A 19,011-nucleotide genomic window follows, 5' to 3' on the forward strand; every position below is an offset into this window, starting at 1 on the left:
GCCTGTGGGTGGAGAAGACGGTTGATAAATGTTCTTAAAATCTGTTGGATTTTTCTATATCTGATCGAGCCCCGGTTCCATCATTTTTCCTAATTGGTGATTTCATTACTACCGGCTTTTTGAATTTCTTTGTGGATTTCCAAAGAAAGTTGTCGTCAAGAGAAAGGTTTGTGACATATCTTTCAAAGGATTCGTTTTTGGCTGTTTGGGTAGCGGAATGAAGTCTGTGTGTGAGCCTGTTTAGATTTGTTTTATCTATCGCGTTTCTTGTTCTTTGCCATTTTGCGACGGGCTCTTCTTCTCTCTTCTACTAGTGTTCTAATATGGAGGGGTATACTATACCTTTCATCAATGGTCCTTTACAGGAGTAGCTTTCCAAGCGGCCTGTTGTATTTGTTCCGTTAGATATTTTACAACTTCTTCAATATCGTTTTTGTGTTCGAGTCGAATGTCAAGAGATATTTTTTCATTGATTTCTTCTTTGAATTGAACCCAATGTGTGTTACTGGAACATAGCCTTGGTACAAGAGTTTTCCAAATTATATTGGTACTCAAGGTAATCAAGATGGGACTGTGGTCCGAATGTAGATCAAAACTGGGGGTGATGTCGCTGTGTATTTCAGGTATTCCTTTAGTTATAACAAAGTCTAACAGATCAAGAATTTTGTTGTTATCAGTGGGCCAGTTTATGGGGGTACCATTTGTTAGGTATTTCAGGTTATTATCTTTTTCTGCCTTTTGGAGATATCAGTCTTGCTCCCCAGGTTGTATGTCTTGCATTCCAGTCCCCTGCCACTAGCAAATGTGAGCCAAGTTGTTCAAAAAACTCTCTGTAGTTCTCCAGATTGATGGTATGGCGTGGTGGGCTTTGGATATAAGCATTGTTAACGGGAAGGTGAGCGCATGTACTTTTATGATTGTACTTTGAGTTTTGTTGGTGATATATGGAGCAAGTTCGTAGTGTTTTATAGCTGTACGAAATATTACAACTGAACCAGCATGGGCTGTTTCATCTAGATGGTTTGCGTAAAAGACAGAGTAGTGTGGAATTTTTATAAAAGACCTCTCAGTTGTGTGACTCTCAGATATAAGTAGAATGTCTATTTTGTTTAATTTTAGAAATAGTATAATTTCTTGTACATGGTTTGTTAGACCATTTGCGTTCAACTCTGCTATTCTAAGTGAGTAAGCCACCACGACGTTCTATTTATCACTTCACTGTTGTAAGCATGCTTAGTATCATGCGGTTTTGGTTTATTAATTGGGCAAACATATTTTTAAATTCGTTGAGGAATTCTGTAATTTTATTTAAAAGGTCTGAATTATTGTTGTTGTCTTGTAAAGAATTATTAGTTGCTACAACTTGAGCATATATTACATGTGATTGGCGTATGTGGTGAGCATTAGTGTTATTATTATTTAGGCTTGCAACTCTAGGTATAAAGAGGACTGCTGCTTGTTATATTTTTGTTTTTCGAATTTACTAGGTCTTTATATATAGCACATCCTTTATAGTTTGCTGGATGATTGCCATTATATAAGGCACATGTTGCTGGTGTGTCGCGTGCTTTTTTGCAGGTTTTAGTGTCATGTGATCCACCGAATTTAACATAGGCAAATGGCCTCAGGTAGTAACTTTTTGAGTGCCCATATTTTTGAGACCTTGTGCATTGTACTTTTGTATTTTTTATTCTAGGTGGTTCTAATGTTATTATGCAGTTTCGTAGGACTTGCAAGTTAAATATGTTTTTGTTGTTTTCATTTGGCTCTATATCGACAAATAATAATGGCAATGGTTGTTTGATAACTCTATGTCTAACATTAATTATGTTGCAAACTTTAAAACCCTTATTATTTAATTCATGCGAGATATCTCCTGTGGGTATTGAATGGTGCATTCCTCTTATGACAACTCTCTAGGCCCTCTATTGTTTCGGTTGGTAAGTGTGATGTACAATGTTTTCTTTCCTAAGGTGCTGTATGAGTGTCCTGTAAGTGTCTGAGTTTGTAGTGTTAATTTTTACTGTATTATTTGAAATGGTTTTGGTGTAATATGTCGCTATCGCTATCCGTGTAATTATTGGTGTTTTGTGATGATGAGAGTGAGCATTGAGGGTTTGTGGAGAATGCTGTGTATTGGGACTGAATAGGGTTTTGAGTGTTTTGAATATTTTGTGCAGCTGATTGACTAGGAAATTGTACTTGGTTTGGTATAGCTATTTGAGTGAGAATAGGTATTTGGTTTAGGCATGCCATTTGATTTGTTATCTGGTTAGATGGTGTTTGATTAAAATACAAAAATGGTACTTGCGGTTTTACTGCTGTTTGGTTTGACTGATTCTGGTTATTTATTGTTGGGACATCCTGTATAGTATTCATTTGTTGATACATTGGTTGGCCATTATTATTAAATCCAAATAAGTTCCCCGAAAAGAGCATATTTCTTTTGTTTGTTTCACTAATCGCTTAATTTTTGTTACTTATCACGTTATCACTTTAACAATTTTTTGATGCTGATAAGATAATTACTAGTTAATTGGGTAGTTTTACGATAAGAAAGTTCTCTAACGCTTTAAATGACGGTACATATTGACGCTTCGATAATCAGATGACAGAAACTAGTAATGACATATATGTCACATTGTCGAGCAAATTTGTTTTGCCTCTGAAGGCTATTTCATTTATATGCAATTTCATGTTATTTCTCCATCGCATCGTATATTCGGAAACTCTGTTGAATCCTTCTTTATAGCATCTAAACCTGGAAAAAGGGAAAAAGAAAATGATATCTTAACATAATTTCTTGATATTTTGTTGACAATACCTAAACCAGTAAAACCACCTGCAGATAATACAATTTGAGTCTCAGAAGACTGTATAACTGGTAATGGAGATCCTGTTTTTTGGGTATTTCCCTGTTTCTTCTACTGTAATTGGATCTAAAATCTCTGCTTCAGTTTCAGTATTGAAATTTATAAACATTTTTCTTTAATGTTGCTAAAATTTACAGCTTTCATCAAAGTTTTACTAGACTCAGCTGTATTAATTTCTTCAATGCATTCGGAAATACACTGCTCATTTACCAGAGTTATATCAATTGGAACATAAATTTGATCTGAAATGTCATCATTATCATGGAAATCACCCTCCTGTTCTTCTTCAGAAGTTTTATTACAGTTCATGAACTCCTGTTGTTCTTCTTCGGACGTATCTTAAAAATTATACTTCTTTGTCTTTCAAATTCATTGTACTCGCACAATTTTTCTCTAATGAAAAAACGTCGCAGTAGCTGTCCTTTCATTGTTTTTTGTTTTTATCTTTCTACAAACCAACAAACATGAATTTAGGTGATAAACAACTCAAAATGCACAAAAAGTGTTATCAATAACAATAGTGAACTAATTCTGAAATTTTTTACGTAAACTGTTTTGTCATCTCTCACGATGACAATACAGTCTAATAAATACAGGGAACAAACTATATATTTCACAATACTGAGCAATACATCAGGAAAATATATATATTTACATACTTACCACAAAAATTCCAACTGCAATCCAATACGTAGGAATATTTTTTACAATTTTTTATTTATTTGTAATACGGAGCAATAATACATACGTGTCTACTCAATGCTTCTTTTTACTCTATTAGTAATACATTTTGAATGACGTATCATACAATTTTCAAACGGGCAACAGTGTATTACTTTAAACCGCCCTAAAAGACGCCTAAACGGTTTAATCGACATAATGTGTTACTTGTTGAATAATTTGAATTAATGGAATTACATCCTCAGGGAGGACTTACCACGTAGAGGGTTACAATTTAAATTACTTCCATTCGCACTAGTTTTTATAAATAAATAATTTTTTTATTTATCTCTGAATTTTGTTGCAGCTTGTCTCCAGCAATACAAATCAACGAAACTGGAGGGGTATACTCATAGCTCTGTTGGTAATTGTGGTCGTTCTGGCACTTATAGTAACGTCGGTTGTACTATTGACTCCTCCGGATGAGGGTCCTCGAATTAAAGGAAACAGAATTCAGTTGGATGATATTTTAAACCACGATTTTCAATCATTAAGATTTAATGGAACATGGATATCAGGTAAGTTATCTATAGTTAGATTAAAGATTTAATGGATTTTTTTTATTAAAATTGAGAGTTGATACGGCAACATTTAAATAGTTTTCCAGAAACTTCCTAACAAAATAAATACCATATTTTTTTGTCTTTCACAAGGTATGAAGAACGCAGTTTCGCTCCTCGACCAAATATGAGTTTTATAATATGTTCTTTATGGTGCTATATAAATTGTCTCAGAGATATAATTCCCTACTAAGGATATAGCCACTTTATCCAGGTACATCAAGTCTTAGTGATATTATGCTTCGTTTGAGCAATCCAATTTATTTTGTAACATCGGGTTATCGTTTAAAATACCGAATGCGTGATAAGTGAGCAATAAATTCAGTTTAATTTTAGTGTACTATTATTTCTTTATATTGAAATAATCAAAAGTTAAGAAGTGTACTAATTTAATATAATTTATAAAAGTTAACATAAAACAAAAATCTAAAAAAAGTGTTGAATAACCTGTATTTCCTTCAGCAGCATTAATTATAATTTGATAGTCCCTTGACATGCTTAAAATTAAATTATTAATTTCGTTTTGAGGAAACAGGATCCATTTCTGTTTAGGATCTTAAAGACCTTGTCTAGTACAAACATTGTGCAGATGGGAAGCAATCCGTCTCTGAAGTATATCTCATATATGCTCGATGACATTTGGATCTGGCGATTGTTCTGACCACGGTAAAAATGTAATATCCTCATTATGAAACCAATCTCTTACTGTTGCTGCAGTATGTGGCCTTGCATTATTCTGCATGTAACGCAAATTAGCACCTGCAGCAGTGGAAAATGGAAGGACAACAGGTTCTAAGATACGATCAATATATTGAGATTGATTTAAAGTGCCTTTTACAAAAACGGGAACAGATCGATGATAAAAAAATATTTGAACCCACATGTAGACAACTATATGGACGAACACTTTCACCTTTTACAAGCCTGAGTCTCTCTTTTCAACAAGGACCTCTTCAACCTATTATTCTTCTTTACTCAGAGTAGAGAGAAAACCTAACTTCATCTGTGAATAACTCAGAACTCCATGTCCAGTCCACGATTTCCATGACGTAACATGGGAACCCTCAATGGACGTCTGGCGTTTAGGACAGTTTGATGTAATATATTCTTTAAAGTTTGATCACATATAGAAATATTGTGGGTATTCTCTAAGGCCCCATAGAGTTTTCGTGCGATTATATGTACATTTCGACGAGCTAATCCTACTCAAACCGATCCCGTCGAGGAGCATCTTAAATCTTCAAAATTTGAAGTACTATTTCTTAGCATTTTGATGCAATTAATCGTACGAATTTGAGGTGCTGTCACTTTTGCCTTGATATATGGTATATCTTGATTTGTAGAGAACATGTTTTCAAATCGAATGGTATGTATTAATAAAAAGTTTTCAAATTTTTATTGAGAAAAGTAGAATAATAATGGTGTTTCTTAGACATTTTTATGTGTGTATGTAAGGAGATACATTTATGCACTTTATAATACGTTATTATCTCTTGTTACACATTGCGTCTTTTAAAATGTTGCTCTTTCCAGTATCGACATCTTGGATGCATAAAACATTAATTTTAAAATCACTGTATGTGCCAATATTATTATAATTATATCGATTTTTGATGTACATCTTCTCTTCTCTCTCTGGATTCGCCTAATCGCCATTGAAGAGAAGTTTTCAGACTTCTTGTTGCTATGTATATGTATATGTCGCTGCGATGTGAGACGACTCTACTGTGAAAATTACGAGATGATTCTCCGATATACACGTTTTTACAATCGGCACACGGTATAAAATAAACAACATTCGATGACTCCTGTATTGTGAAAGTATCCTTTGTCATTGTGTACAACTTCGATACCGTTTTCACATTCTTAGTTGCAATTTTTAAGCCACGAACATTTTTGAAAATGTTCACTAGCTTATAGGTGTCAGAACTGCAATATAGGGTAGGCAACCATACGTTATTTTAGATTGTGGTAGCTCTGATGTGTTGTATGTCAATGGCAGTGTGAGTTGTCGGACCTCATTATTATGAAATTGGTTGTCAGAAAATTGCAAAGGAAAAGGAGAACCAAAAATGAGTTTATTCAAAAGCCCTGTGGGATAGGAGTTTTCTTGTAGTATAGATCTCAACTTTTTTAGTCTATTGTCCCTGAACTCGATGTGTGATATATTATGATAACCCTAGTTTTAAGTGCCAAAACCAAATTTGTTTTCATCTTAGATGGATGTTGAGAATAAAAGTTTATGAAATGGAAAAGGAATCATATTATCAGCCTTTCTCTTAACAGTAAACTTTAAGTGTTCACACTGGGCGATAAAGGTGTTTAAAACATCAGTTACGTTGTTTTCAGGGACCGATAAGATCAAATCATCTACATATCGTTTGATAAAAGGTATGTGAAAAGGTATCTTTTCTTTACACGTTCTTATAAGTTCATCCAAAACAAAGATACATAGTATGGGGGATATTTTGCTGTCCATTGGAGTGCCAAAGATTTGTTTAAAAAAATTACCATTGAACAAAATTCATTCATCAATCATTCATCATACTAACATCTCAATCCTAATATTAGTATAGCTAAATATAATACCATGAACAGCAAACAACTATTTTCAAAAATCAAAGACCCAGTACCAACCCTATATGAAAATAATGTTGTTTATGAAATACCGTGTCTAGGATGTCAAAATAGCTACATTGGCCAAACATCACAATGGCTAAAACAACGCATCACACAACATAAAAGTGATTGCCGCTAGGGAAAAAATAGTTTTGCAGTAGTTGAGCACTATGAAAATAACGGTCATATGCTAGATTATAACAAAGCTCGCTTTTTGGCACAGACTGATAACTACAAAAGTAGATTATTTCTTGAGATGTATCATATAAACAAAAATAAAAACACTTTAAATTTTAAAACAGACACTGGACAATTAAGTAACATATATTATAATGTATTTAACAAAATTTATAAATATTCAAAATAGCTAACATTGACCTTAATAACAATTAACCTTAATAATTCATCAAAGAAATATCATTATTCTAGCGTTTCTTATATTTTATTGTTGTTTTTATTTGTACACTTAAAATAATATTAATTTTTTTTATCGTACTGCTGTGGGGAACGTGCTTAGGACAGTTTAATCTTGACATTCAAAAGTTTACATACTTCAATGTTAGTTTTATTTGTGAAATCTTTTAATTTCTGTGAGTGTTTTTTAAATCTATTTGTACATCATTTGTTTGTAATGTTTCTAATTGTTTTACAGTTTACTCCTGATGAAGCTATAAAATAAATGGCGAAATATTAGTCTTAGAAAAAAACAAAGATTTTTATTATAGATCACTATACCTAATATTTCCTACAGATTTATATATATATATATATATATATATATATATATATATATATATATATATATATATATATATATATATATATATATATATATATATAGAAAATATAGAGAAACTTTTTTATTTCCTGGGTTTGTCGGCCTGTTGTAAATAAAACTACTTAACTATTGCTTAAACGTTTCGGCAGTTTGCCATTTTCAATGTAATTGGAAAAGTTCAATATATATTGGAAATATCTTTGATGTCAATCTTATTATTAATTAAAGTTGGATCTTTTGTATGTGATTCATCCCCAATATGCATTTTCTTGTTGTAATTTTGTTCTTTTTCCAAAATCTGTACATTTTCAAAACAAAAACTATATATATATATATATATATATATATATATATATATATATATATATATATACATATAGAACATAAAAGAAGGTACTATTCTAAATTAAACTAATAACTCATCATACCTATGTCGGTGGTAATGCAAGTAGGAAAGATAATTATTTTATTATTTATTTGAGCAGAAATATTATAATCGTTATACAAGTTTTAACTGTTTTACTAAAAAAAGAATCGAGTGGATATAGAAAAAATTCGGAGAAATCGCTTAGTTCCTTTAACGATTATCCTGTCACGATTGATAAATAAAGAATTTACTTTACTTTTGATATAAGATAAGTGATTTTGAAAGTTTTCCATCTAATATTGATGATCGTTCCTTAAAAGCTACAGTAAAAAAAATCCAATACAAAGTACGAAATTTCTATGCCAAATATCTAAAAAAAAAAAACAAATAGAAAATACGTTGTTTAGAATGTATTCTTAATAAAATAATCCACACGATTAATCCACACGTATGCTTGATAAACATTTATGCTTTCTATTAATTTTAAAACAGCGTAGAACTTAGTAGAGGAAAGCCTTACGGAATAACTGTTTAAACAGTTAAAAATAAAGTGATCCAAATTCAATTGGATAAAGTATTAGAAAAACTCTATATATAAACTCAAAAATACTAAAATTTATATAACTCATCAGAAATACTAAAGTAATTGACTCAGTATATCCTAACGGGTGTATATTGGGTGTCAACCCTAGAGGGATACTAGATCAGGAGAGTGTTATTTAAAGAGAGGTCATTGCTAGTATTTTTAATAACTAATAATTATTATTCAGCATGTAGATTTTTTTTAACATCTTTTATAGTGCTTTATGTTTTTTATTTCCATTGAATATTTTCTTTCCTTCTCCTGACCCATTACGATTAAGCTGAGGTCCGATTTTCCTCTTTTTTCCTTTTTATATTTGGTGTTAAAATAAAAGATATAATAAAATATAATAAGTTTATTGACATTTCAATTTCCAGTTCGGAAATCGTTATCAAAATACAAACATTAGTAAATTAAACAAAATTTGTTTTTTTGTTACTTGGTGAAAAATTACTTTAATAATTTTAATTTATCTGACTCATTAATATTGACAATTCAGACATACATTATACATTTTAAAGTAGACGACTTTAAAATGATATTGCCAATATTGTTGAGTTGTGTTCCTGGGACGACTTTAATTGTAAGATAGTTCATTCGATTACATGAAATCAACTTTAACTTGAGAATATTCATCCGAAAAAATCATAGTTAGTATTAGTGATTCCATAGTAAATTATGACGAAAAAACCAGGAAAAAAAACTCATAATATAATACTATCCCGACATGGTAAGTATTTGGTCGTGCATTTAGTTTACTTTCAATAAACACCAAATTCTGATTTTATATGTTTGGTATTTAAAAAACATAAATGACGTATTCTCTATATGTTACTGACTTACTAATACTGGTATTTTCCTTTTAATAATTTCTTCTTTTAATATGGGTAACCAGATCCTACTACATTCTGCCGAGGAATTTGCGACATAATTGGTCTCATTTAGCATAATTAGAGCCGCTTCTTTGATTTTTCTCTTTTTGACATCCGTTTCTTACACACACACACACACACACACACACATATATATATATATATATATATATATATATATATATATATATATATATATATATATATATATATATATATATGTATATATATATATATGTATGTATATATATAAATATTTGTATATATGTATATATATATATATACATATATATATATATATATATATATATATATATATATATATATATATATATATATATATATATGGTAAAAATTTTTTATTGTTTTGTATATAGGTATTTTATACCAGTGTAAAAATCGGTTGTGTGTTATTTGAACATTTTATCTGTTTATCTTGTTCCGTTGAAGTGCCTATAGCCTGAATACTCATTACTCAGGTCAGGAATTAAATCCTTCATAAAATCATATTGCAGGGAAAGGTATACTATATTGTTACAACATGCCTTTTAAATGCAATACCGATATAAAATAATGTAACAAGTATATGGGTCATCCAAAATATCACGACATTGGATAAATTGTATTATCATAAAGCAAAGCATACAATTACTTACAAATACTCAAAACATCACACGAAAACGAAGCTTTATGTTTATGAACAAACAATTGCATGTCTATAATATATTTCAGAGCATATATACAATAGTCACGAATAGGTGATTGCCCAGAAAACATATTCATTCCAATATCGTTCAATATTTTGTTTTATTACGAGAGAATTTAAAAAAATAACTAAGTGTAAATCATGAATGTGTGTGAATAACTAAGTGTCTATAAAATATTTTACATACTTTTAAAAGCTTTAGTCTAATAAATCTTAGTTTTAATTTTATTGTAGAACATTAAAATGACAGAACACTGCCAATACAAAAGGTAGTAATCGTGTTTAATATGACCTAAAAACAATAATACCAGAGGAATCACAAATGAATATTATGATTTTCCTCCTAATTGCAAAGAAATAAACCCGTAGCACTAGAATATGTACCATTCTGAAACTGAACTAATTTAAATCATGAATGTGTTGCTTGTGTGAGTCCATTTCAAAAGGTAAAAGAAATAATAAGTTAGACTTACTCACAATCAATTTAATTTAACTAATCGGACGACCGGTTTCGCTTTCTATAATATGCAAAGCATCTTCAGGTCACGATACAAAGTTAAAATGATGCCGGTACTCTATTAATTGATGGTTGAAAGAACATGATTCAAACTATCTTGGATTGTTGATTGGAGAACTCAGGTCAACTATTGTAATTATTTAACAGTAAACGGGGAAGTTCTTGAGGAGACAGATTGTATGATCTTCAATGGATGTACAGATTGTGTGGGTGTGCAATTGTATAATCTTGTAGTTATCAAAATTTCTTTGATAAAGTTGTTGCAATATCTGGCAAATTATTGTAAAGTCCAAAAATTTTTATGTTAAAATTAAATTAAGACACTTTTACACACACAGAAACACACAGAAAACACTTAAAAAACGGGGGACGAAACAGACATTTAATTTAAAAGGAGAGGACTTCCAAAAGAACTACATTTCTTAATAGGAGACAATGAGTTTTTTATGTGTCACATAAAAAACTCATTGTCTCCTATTAAGAAATGTAGTTCTTTTGGAAGTCCTCTCCTTTTAAATTAAATGTCTGTTTCGTCCCCCGTTTTTTAAGTGTTTTCTGTGTGTTTCTGTGTGTGTAAAAGTGTCTTAATTTAATTTTAACATAAAAATTTTTGGACTTTACAATAATTTGCCAGATATTGCAACAACTTTATCAAAGAAATTTTGATAACTACAAGATTATACAATTGCACACCCACACAATCTGTACATCCATTGAAGATCATACAATCTGTCTCCTCAAGAACTTCCCCGTTTACTGTTAAATAATTACAATAGTTGACCTGAGTTCTCCAATCAACAATCCAAGATAGTTTGAACCATGTTCTTTCAACCATCAATTAATAGAGTACCGGCATCATTTTAACTTTGTATCGTGACCTGAAGATGCTTTGCATATTATAGAAAGCGAAACCGGTCGTCCGATTAGTTAAATTAAATTGATTGTGAGTAAGTCTAACTTATTATTTCTTTTACCTTTTGAACTAATTTAATTCTCCGTTTTGTAGTGCCTATCTGTTACAAATGTTTGCTACGAACATGGCTATTCTAACTTTACCGACTGTTGTTCTAAAAAGTTCTGTAGTCGTTAAGTTGTTCAATCTAGGAAATTGCGCAGCCATAATATCTTAAGCAATCCTGTGCCTCTTTTGCCGTACACCTTATCCTCCAGAATTATTTGGAGTAGGCTGTTAGGCTGATTATAACTAGGCTTATGTCGCGGTCCTTTCTCATTCTTTATTGCCTCAAAATTAGTAACTTTGTCCATCCAAGAGATTCTCAGTATACTACTATAGCACTACATTTCAAATGCTTCAAGGCGTTTCATGGATCCCTCGCACAAGGTCCAAGTTTGCCCTCCGTATAAGAGAACGAAGAAAAATAACATCTCAGCATGCGGAGCTTAATTGGTAGGTGTAGATCATGACTACTGAAAATCTTTTTCACTTTGATGAATGCTACCTTGCCTTATCAATTCTTAATTTTATGTACGTGAAGTATTTCGACTGATAATTTAAATTTGTGACTAGATAGCAGTAATTTGTCATCCGTTCTATTAGTAGTTATTAAACCAAATCTTCCACTCTCCTCTCCAGCCCTTATAAACTATCTGCAAAATATGGAGATATCATATATGTATGTTGCTCAGTCGTACGTTTAATAGTATTCCTTTGTCTCTGAACAATTCGTCTTTATCATCATTACATCAATGCATCTCTGAAGCCGAATTGCTTATTTGTCAAGTATGCCTCGCTTTTTTTTAGATATATCCTTCTGTGTATTATTTTCAGAAATGTTTTTAAAATATGGCTCATAAGGCTTATTATTCTGTAGTCTTAGTACTTATTTGCGTTTGACATTTTAGTAATCGTTACGCAGGTAGACGTCAGCCATTGTTGTGGTTGGTATATCTGATTAAATATCAAAATAATCCATTTTATTGCATTTTCGTACAAAACATTCAAATACTCCGAATAAAAGTCATTTGGGCCCATAGCCTTACCTACTTGATATTTTTTAATACGGCGTCTACTTCAATTTCGATGATTTATGCATTTAATAACAGATAATATTATAAAGACATTTTATATTTCAAACTAGAAACCAATTACAAACCAGCGTACCTATTTCCGTAGACTTACAAAACTCTTCTGATAGATTAAGTCTATCAGATGCAATTTACCTACTACTATAAAGTATAATTGAATGTTATAAAATTCACAGAAAACATAATAGACCAGGGCGGATCTATTGTGAGAAGGATGTGAGAAGTAGCATTCGGATTTTTGCAGCAATAGTTAGGTGATCACTTCAATAATAATAATTAAATTATCCTCCCTCTCAAATAGGCCAAGAGCATTAATAAAAAATTTAAAATATTTGAAAATTACTAAAAACATCTATTTTTTTCTACTTTTCTTGCTACTTGCTAACTTAAAAAATTCATTTTAAATCAAAGTTGTAATGAAATAAAATAGCGACAATTAAATTCTAAGATAAAGCTGGTAATTAATTTTTTTATTTATTTTCCTTGGTGTAAAATAGCAATAAATAAAAAAAGAGGGGGAAACGAGCCTTTTCTTATTCAATTTGTTTTAACCACTTAAGACCTTCATAACTCTTCTGGAAAATTTTTATAACCTAATAAAACAGCTCACTAAATTTCATTAGAATCGATTTATAAAAATTAGCATAATAATTTTGCAATCTAAATTTTTTGAAAAAAATTGAATTTTTTTTATAATCTTGCACATCAAAAATTAGACCATATATAGAAGTTTGCCAATTTTTTTTTTATAAAAACGCACTTATCCGATCTAACGTACTTTATTAAATTAAAATCGGATTATTTGAACCGCCTTTTCAGAAAAGGCGTCGGAAAAGACTCGAAAAACGACAAAACTCGAGCTTTTTATCGTCTTGTCATTTTATTGACGTTTCATGTCTTTAAGATATTTATAACATATATTAAAATAATAAAAACGATCGGTATTGCGCGTGAGAAATACCAAAAAAATTAGGTTGAAGAAAATTTAATGTCAAAATCAAAATATGTCTACGTAAAAAAATGGATTTTCTTGGCAATATAGCAGTTTTCTTCATTTTCTAAAAGAACGCAATACCAAATGCGCGAGATGCTTTAGTTTTTTGTTATAAATAAATAAATTTATTTTTAATGAGCTGAACTTTTATGAGAATGTTAAGTTTGGAACCCCATAAATAGGCAAAAAAGTTTTCTATTCTTAAAAATATTATTTAAAATAATGTGTAACAAATAACAAATAAATTAAGGCTGGCTAGCAGAATGTGCCGGAGAGTGACTACTTGACACTCACAAGAGGATTCGACCAATTTGCATGTCCTACAGAGACCGTAAAATAAAAAAATGAATCACAAGGTAATAAAAAATATATATAAATAATGTAAATGAAAGTGATAGGCTATAAAAGTTGCTCTATGTGATTGGGCGCCAGGAAAGTATTAATGTACCTTCCAAGGTATCTTGTAAAGCTGTTTGCTGAAATAAAAAGGAAAACAGGTATTAATTGACATATTTAGTCTTCACCACAAATTTAATACCTATCCAAATATATACAGTTTAATTCTTTATAGCTACCCACCACCATTTAAGTACGGTTAACGTTTATGAACTTATTTACTTATATACGAAGACGGTTGCGTTTCGATTTAATTTGAGTCTCTTACCACTCCCTAACACGTGTTTCTGGGTCTACCCGTCATCAGAGAGAGTATGTAAGAAGACTAAGTTGGGGTATACAGTGTACTTTAATTGCTATCAACACATTTCATATTTACTTATATACTAAAAAAATTCCCTGGTTATACACAATATTGATCCCTGATCATCTGAATTTACAAATTATAAAATATAAGAAAAATTTAATGAATCTACCTAAAAAGGTAATTTTCTTGCCTACTAGAGATGTAACTTTGTACTTCGGCTTTCAGTTAAATGTCCTAAAAAAGTAATAAGGTCACAATCCTGACGGAATAGATGCCCAAGGTTTAAATATATAATAATAAAATATCAATAAAGAACCCTCTAATTAAATGTGTACACATGAAACCGTACAACAGAGTTGATAGGGAGGATTTAAAACCTCAACCCGTAGTTGACACTTAGTGCTTAAATATTATCCAGTAATTATTTTAGATACAATGACGGGCCTGTATTATTAGATAAAATAGTACGATTTTAAGTTAAAAAAAATATAAAAAATTATTAAAATTGATGAGTAAAATGAATACAAATTAGTAGTGTTTCACACTTTAAGTGAGGGAGATCTTTTGGCTGGTTTCTTGAAGTTGTCTGGGAATAATAATGTAAGATCTGGACCCCTGAGGGAACAGCTAAGACAGAGGAGAATCAACCTGGAACCAGGTGTAACTCCGACTAAGGAATAACTTAACACTTCTTCTTTAAAAAAAATATCCCATAAAAAAACAGAACAAAGAGTTCTTCCCCTTGACTCCTATAGTAGGCTAAAAAGAACATTTGTGTTAGAGTTCCTTCTTACTCTTGATAAAAAGTAGGGAAAAAACAAGGTTTATGAACCTTTAAAGTTATTATAAAAAGTTACTTATCACAGCATGAAGTATGAAAGCAAAAAAAACCCTTAATGGTTTTGTAGATAATGTGACCTTCGTATGGTTTGACAATATTTTATGTAAAATGAAATGATAAGATAGATAATTTTATCGAAAAGGCATGCTATTGATATATTTTAGAATATAAAAGAACGGAATGAGACAGAATATTTTTATAGATACTCTTAATAGATAATATATAGTTTTAAATATAGATAATTATATGTTTTTAAGGACGGAAAGTATAATAGAAAATTGACATATATGATTTTATTTTATTATAAATACGTAGAATATTTCTTAATGACATGATGTGAGAAATGACAGATAGATATATCCACTATCAAAGGAAAAATGACAATATTATAGAGATCAAAATGGCTGACGGTTTTTATATTGTTTTTATTAATAATTGTATACACTTACCGGTTCAGAGTGGCTACAAACCAAACGGGATACTCAAAAAAACAAACCAAAACTTTCTGCAGCTTCTTCCCCAAAAAACTTAAATATTCTAAAAATCTTCTAAGCCATCCCTGGCCACCTATTTTTTAAACCCAAGGTTCTTTACCCGTCAGAAGTCAGAACAGAAGTGCACGTTGACAACTCGTTTCTAGCCAGCTAAGCATGTTTGCCACAAGCCGCTTGGGGTCGCTGCTTAATACCAACTTAGAATTTAAAAATTAAGAAAATATTAAGGGGATATGGATTTAAAAATTTTATTTAAAGTGATTAAATGATTATTGAAGTGACGAACTCGTTACAAATGTAGCTGAGACAATTTTGAACAAAAATTTTCATTAGCATTTTTTGTACATAATAAACCGTTCTCTCAAAAATATCGCTTGAATGAGGCGATTACGCGCACAAAATCAATTTTAAATAAAATGTGTACAAATTCGATATCTTTTGATCATTGCATCCTATCCACAAAAATCAAAAACGTTTTAAAGGTGAAAAGTGCAGCTTTCTTATGGTATTTTTGTATTTTGGTGAAATTAAATTCAGTTTCTATAAAAAAGTTAATGAAATAAATGTTGCGCGATTTTTCGCATTTTATACGATTCTCATGATACAATTAAAGTACATTACTTTTTCATTAACCGGTTACTATATAATTTTCATTGGTAAAGCTCAATCTTTAAAACTTATCGAATGAAATTTCGGTTTTGATTTTTAGCAGCAAATGTAAAGCAGTTGAAATATACCTAAAAAATGCCGAATTTAAACTCTCACATTACAAACGATCTAAAACCTTTAAAAATGATTTTTTCCGATAACACAGTACAATTTTATAAACCACATTTACTTTAGCTACAAATTTCAGTACATCAGTACTTCGTGGCAGTATTTTCCGTGACGTGCAATCGTTTGTAATACCGTGACATATCATTTTTTGATTTTTTAAAACCATTATAATAAAATATATAATTCTAATCAAAATAAAGTAATTAAACATAAATACACGATAGTAATGAAAATGGAAATGATAAATAAGTTCTATTTTATATTTAACAAATTTTGGTAATTTCAAAAACTATAAAACAAAATTATTAACCCTTAACTAGTCGCTACATGGTCAAAAAGACCGCAAGTATTAAAAATTGCTAATATTTCGGAAAAAAATTACATTGGGCAACCACGGCCTTCAGTAGCTTACTCATTCGATACAAGGAGCCTCAGTACTAAATCAGAGTAGCGGGAGGTTTTTACATAATTGTAGAATCCACTAATAAATACATTGAAAGTATAGCAAGCAATTTCTCTAGGGAGAGGGATGCAAAGCTTACAAAACCAATTGAAATTCGCGCTCTTATAGGCCTTTTATATTTGGCAGGGACATATAAAGCCCATCACCTGAATACAGAAGATATCTGGCAAACTAATGGCGAAGGTATCGAAATATTTAGACTAGTTATGTGCTTATCCCGATTTCGGTTTCTTCTAAGATGCATTAGATTTGATGATAAGGTCGATCGTGAAGAACATGGGAGACTAGATAAGATGGCTGCCATCCGAGTATTTTTTGACAAATTCGTAGAAAAGTGTAAATCGGGATATAACTCTTCGTAAAATTTAACATGCGATGAAATGCTTCCTGGATTTCTAGGGAATTGCCCTTGGATACAATATTTTTCAAGCAAACCCTCAAAGTATGGGCTCAAAATTTTTAGTTTATGTGATGCTGAAATGTATTATACCATAAATATGGAGGTTTATGTGGGTCGTCAACCAGATGGCCCATTTACTGTAGACAATTCCCCGAAAGAACTTGTAAAAAAAATGTGTGCGCCAATAAAGAATTCTGGGCGCAACATTACTCTAGATAATTGGTTCATTGGCATTCCTCTAATAGATGTTTTAAAAAAAGAATTTGGATTGACTGTTGTGACGACCATCATTGTCGTATATCCCCAAAAAGAAGAAAGTTGTATTGCTTGTTTCAAGTCTACATGATGACGACGCTATAGATAGAGAAACATTTGAACATTATAAACCAGAAATTCTGACGTTTTATAACAAAACAAAAGGCGGGGTTGATGTCGTTGTTGATCAGTTATGCTCCTTTTATGATGTTTTGCGAAAAACAAGACGTTGGCCCATGGTAATTTTTAACACCATACTAAATATCGCAGGCATTAATTCGCTAGTGATTAATGCAAGTAACAACCTTACTGATAATAAAATGCTTAGAAGAAAATTGTTGAAGCATTTAGCATTTTCTCTTATGGATGAATATCTGCGGGTCCGAGCAACAGTAGACAATTTAAATAGAGATCTGAAGTTACGTATTAAGGCCATATGTAATATTCCTAACACAGACGGCACTCCAACGAATGAAGGAGTACATGGTAGATGCTACTTTTGCGACCGTAAAAAGAACCGGAAAACGACGGTTTCCTGCTGTAAATGTAAAAAGTTTTTATGCAGAGAACATACACGTGCAGTATGCGAAGAGTGCCAAACTGAACTTATTCGGATGACATAAAAGTTTCTTTTTTTTTTATCGGAGTAGAAAATAGTTTTTTTAATGTTCTGTTCAGTGTTTTTAACATTAGTTTACTTTTTATATTATTTTGTAATATGTTACTCTACTTATTAAACCTTAATAAAATCGTGTTTTACTTAAACTGGTTCCAAACACTTTTATTAACAAAAACTAAGAAGTAAAAGACCAAACGGTCGTCTCGAGCGCGCGCGACTAGTGAATGGTTAAAGTAAAAAATTAAGATTTTTAAAATTTTAAAGAACTTAAATGTGTAGTGTTAATATAAAAAAAATATTAACAATATATATAAAAGGCTAGAACGACAACTCACACCGTTTGTTCGGTACCATAACCCCTAGCGCCACATAGGAAATAAATCTGAACTACCAACTGACGTTTCTACATTCATTCTACATTTATTTAAATCATTTTACAAGTTGATGATTCAAACATTGTTACTCGGAAATTTTACTACTTCATCAGTAATTAATTTTTTCGCAAACTTGCTAAAAATATACGTTACTGTAATTTTAAGGTAAGACTTTTATTATTGAAAAGGAGAGAGGGTAACTAATAGGTAGAGCCATAAAAAACACACATGGCGGCATTGAAAAAAAGGATTACATCATAAATATCTCCGTTGTTAACTTGCATTAACTTTTTCTTGTTGTTTTAAACGTTCTAAACGTCTAGCATTTCTTTCCTCAGGTAGCCTAGCTTTCTCCATGGATTTATTAGTTATTGCTCTGGAATGGATGTGGTCTTGTTACCCTGACGGGCGAAATCACTAGTTTACTTATAACAAAACTAAAGCATATCT

At 30.9% G+C, this 19,011-nt stretch overlaps 1 protein-coding gene across 2 annotated transcripts in view; it reads left to right on the plus strand.

The window, feature by feature from the left end:
• The window catches only part of Dpp10 (Dipeptidyl peptidase 10), a 429,429-nt gene that overhangs the window by 52,152 nt on the left and 358,266 nt on the right, over positions 1-19,011 (plus strand). For both annotated transcript variants that reach the window (XM_072523345.1, XM_072523344.1), the window contains exon 2: positions 3,901-4,111. In XM_072523345.1, the coding sequence (XP_072379446.1) occupies positions 3,901-4,111 (211 nt within the window). The remainder of the gene's footprint in view (positions 1-3,900; positions 4,112-19,011) is intronic.

The sequence above is a fragment of the Diabrotica undecimpunctata genome, chromosome 2, assembly GCF_040954645.1.
Source record: "Diabrotica undecimpunctata isolate CICGRU chromosome 2, icDiaUnde3, whole genome shotgun sequence".
NCBI lineage: Eukaryota > Metazoa > Arthropoda > Insecta > Coleoptera > Chrysomelidae > Diabrotica > Diabrotica undecimpunctata.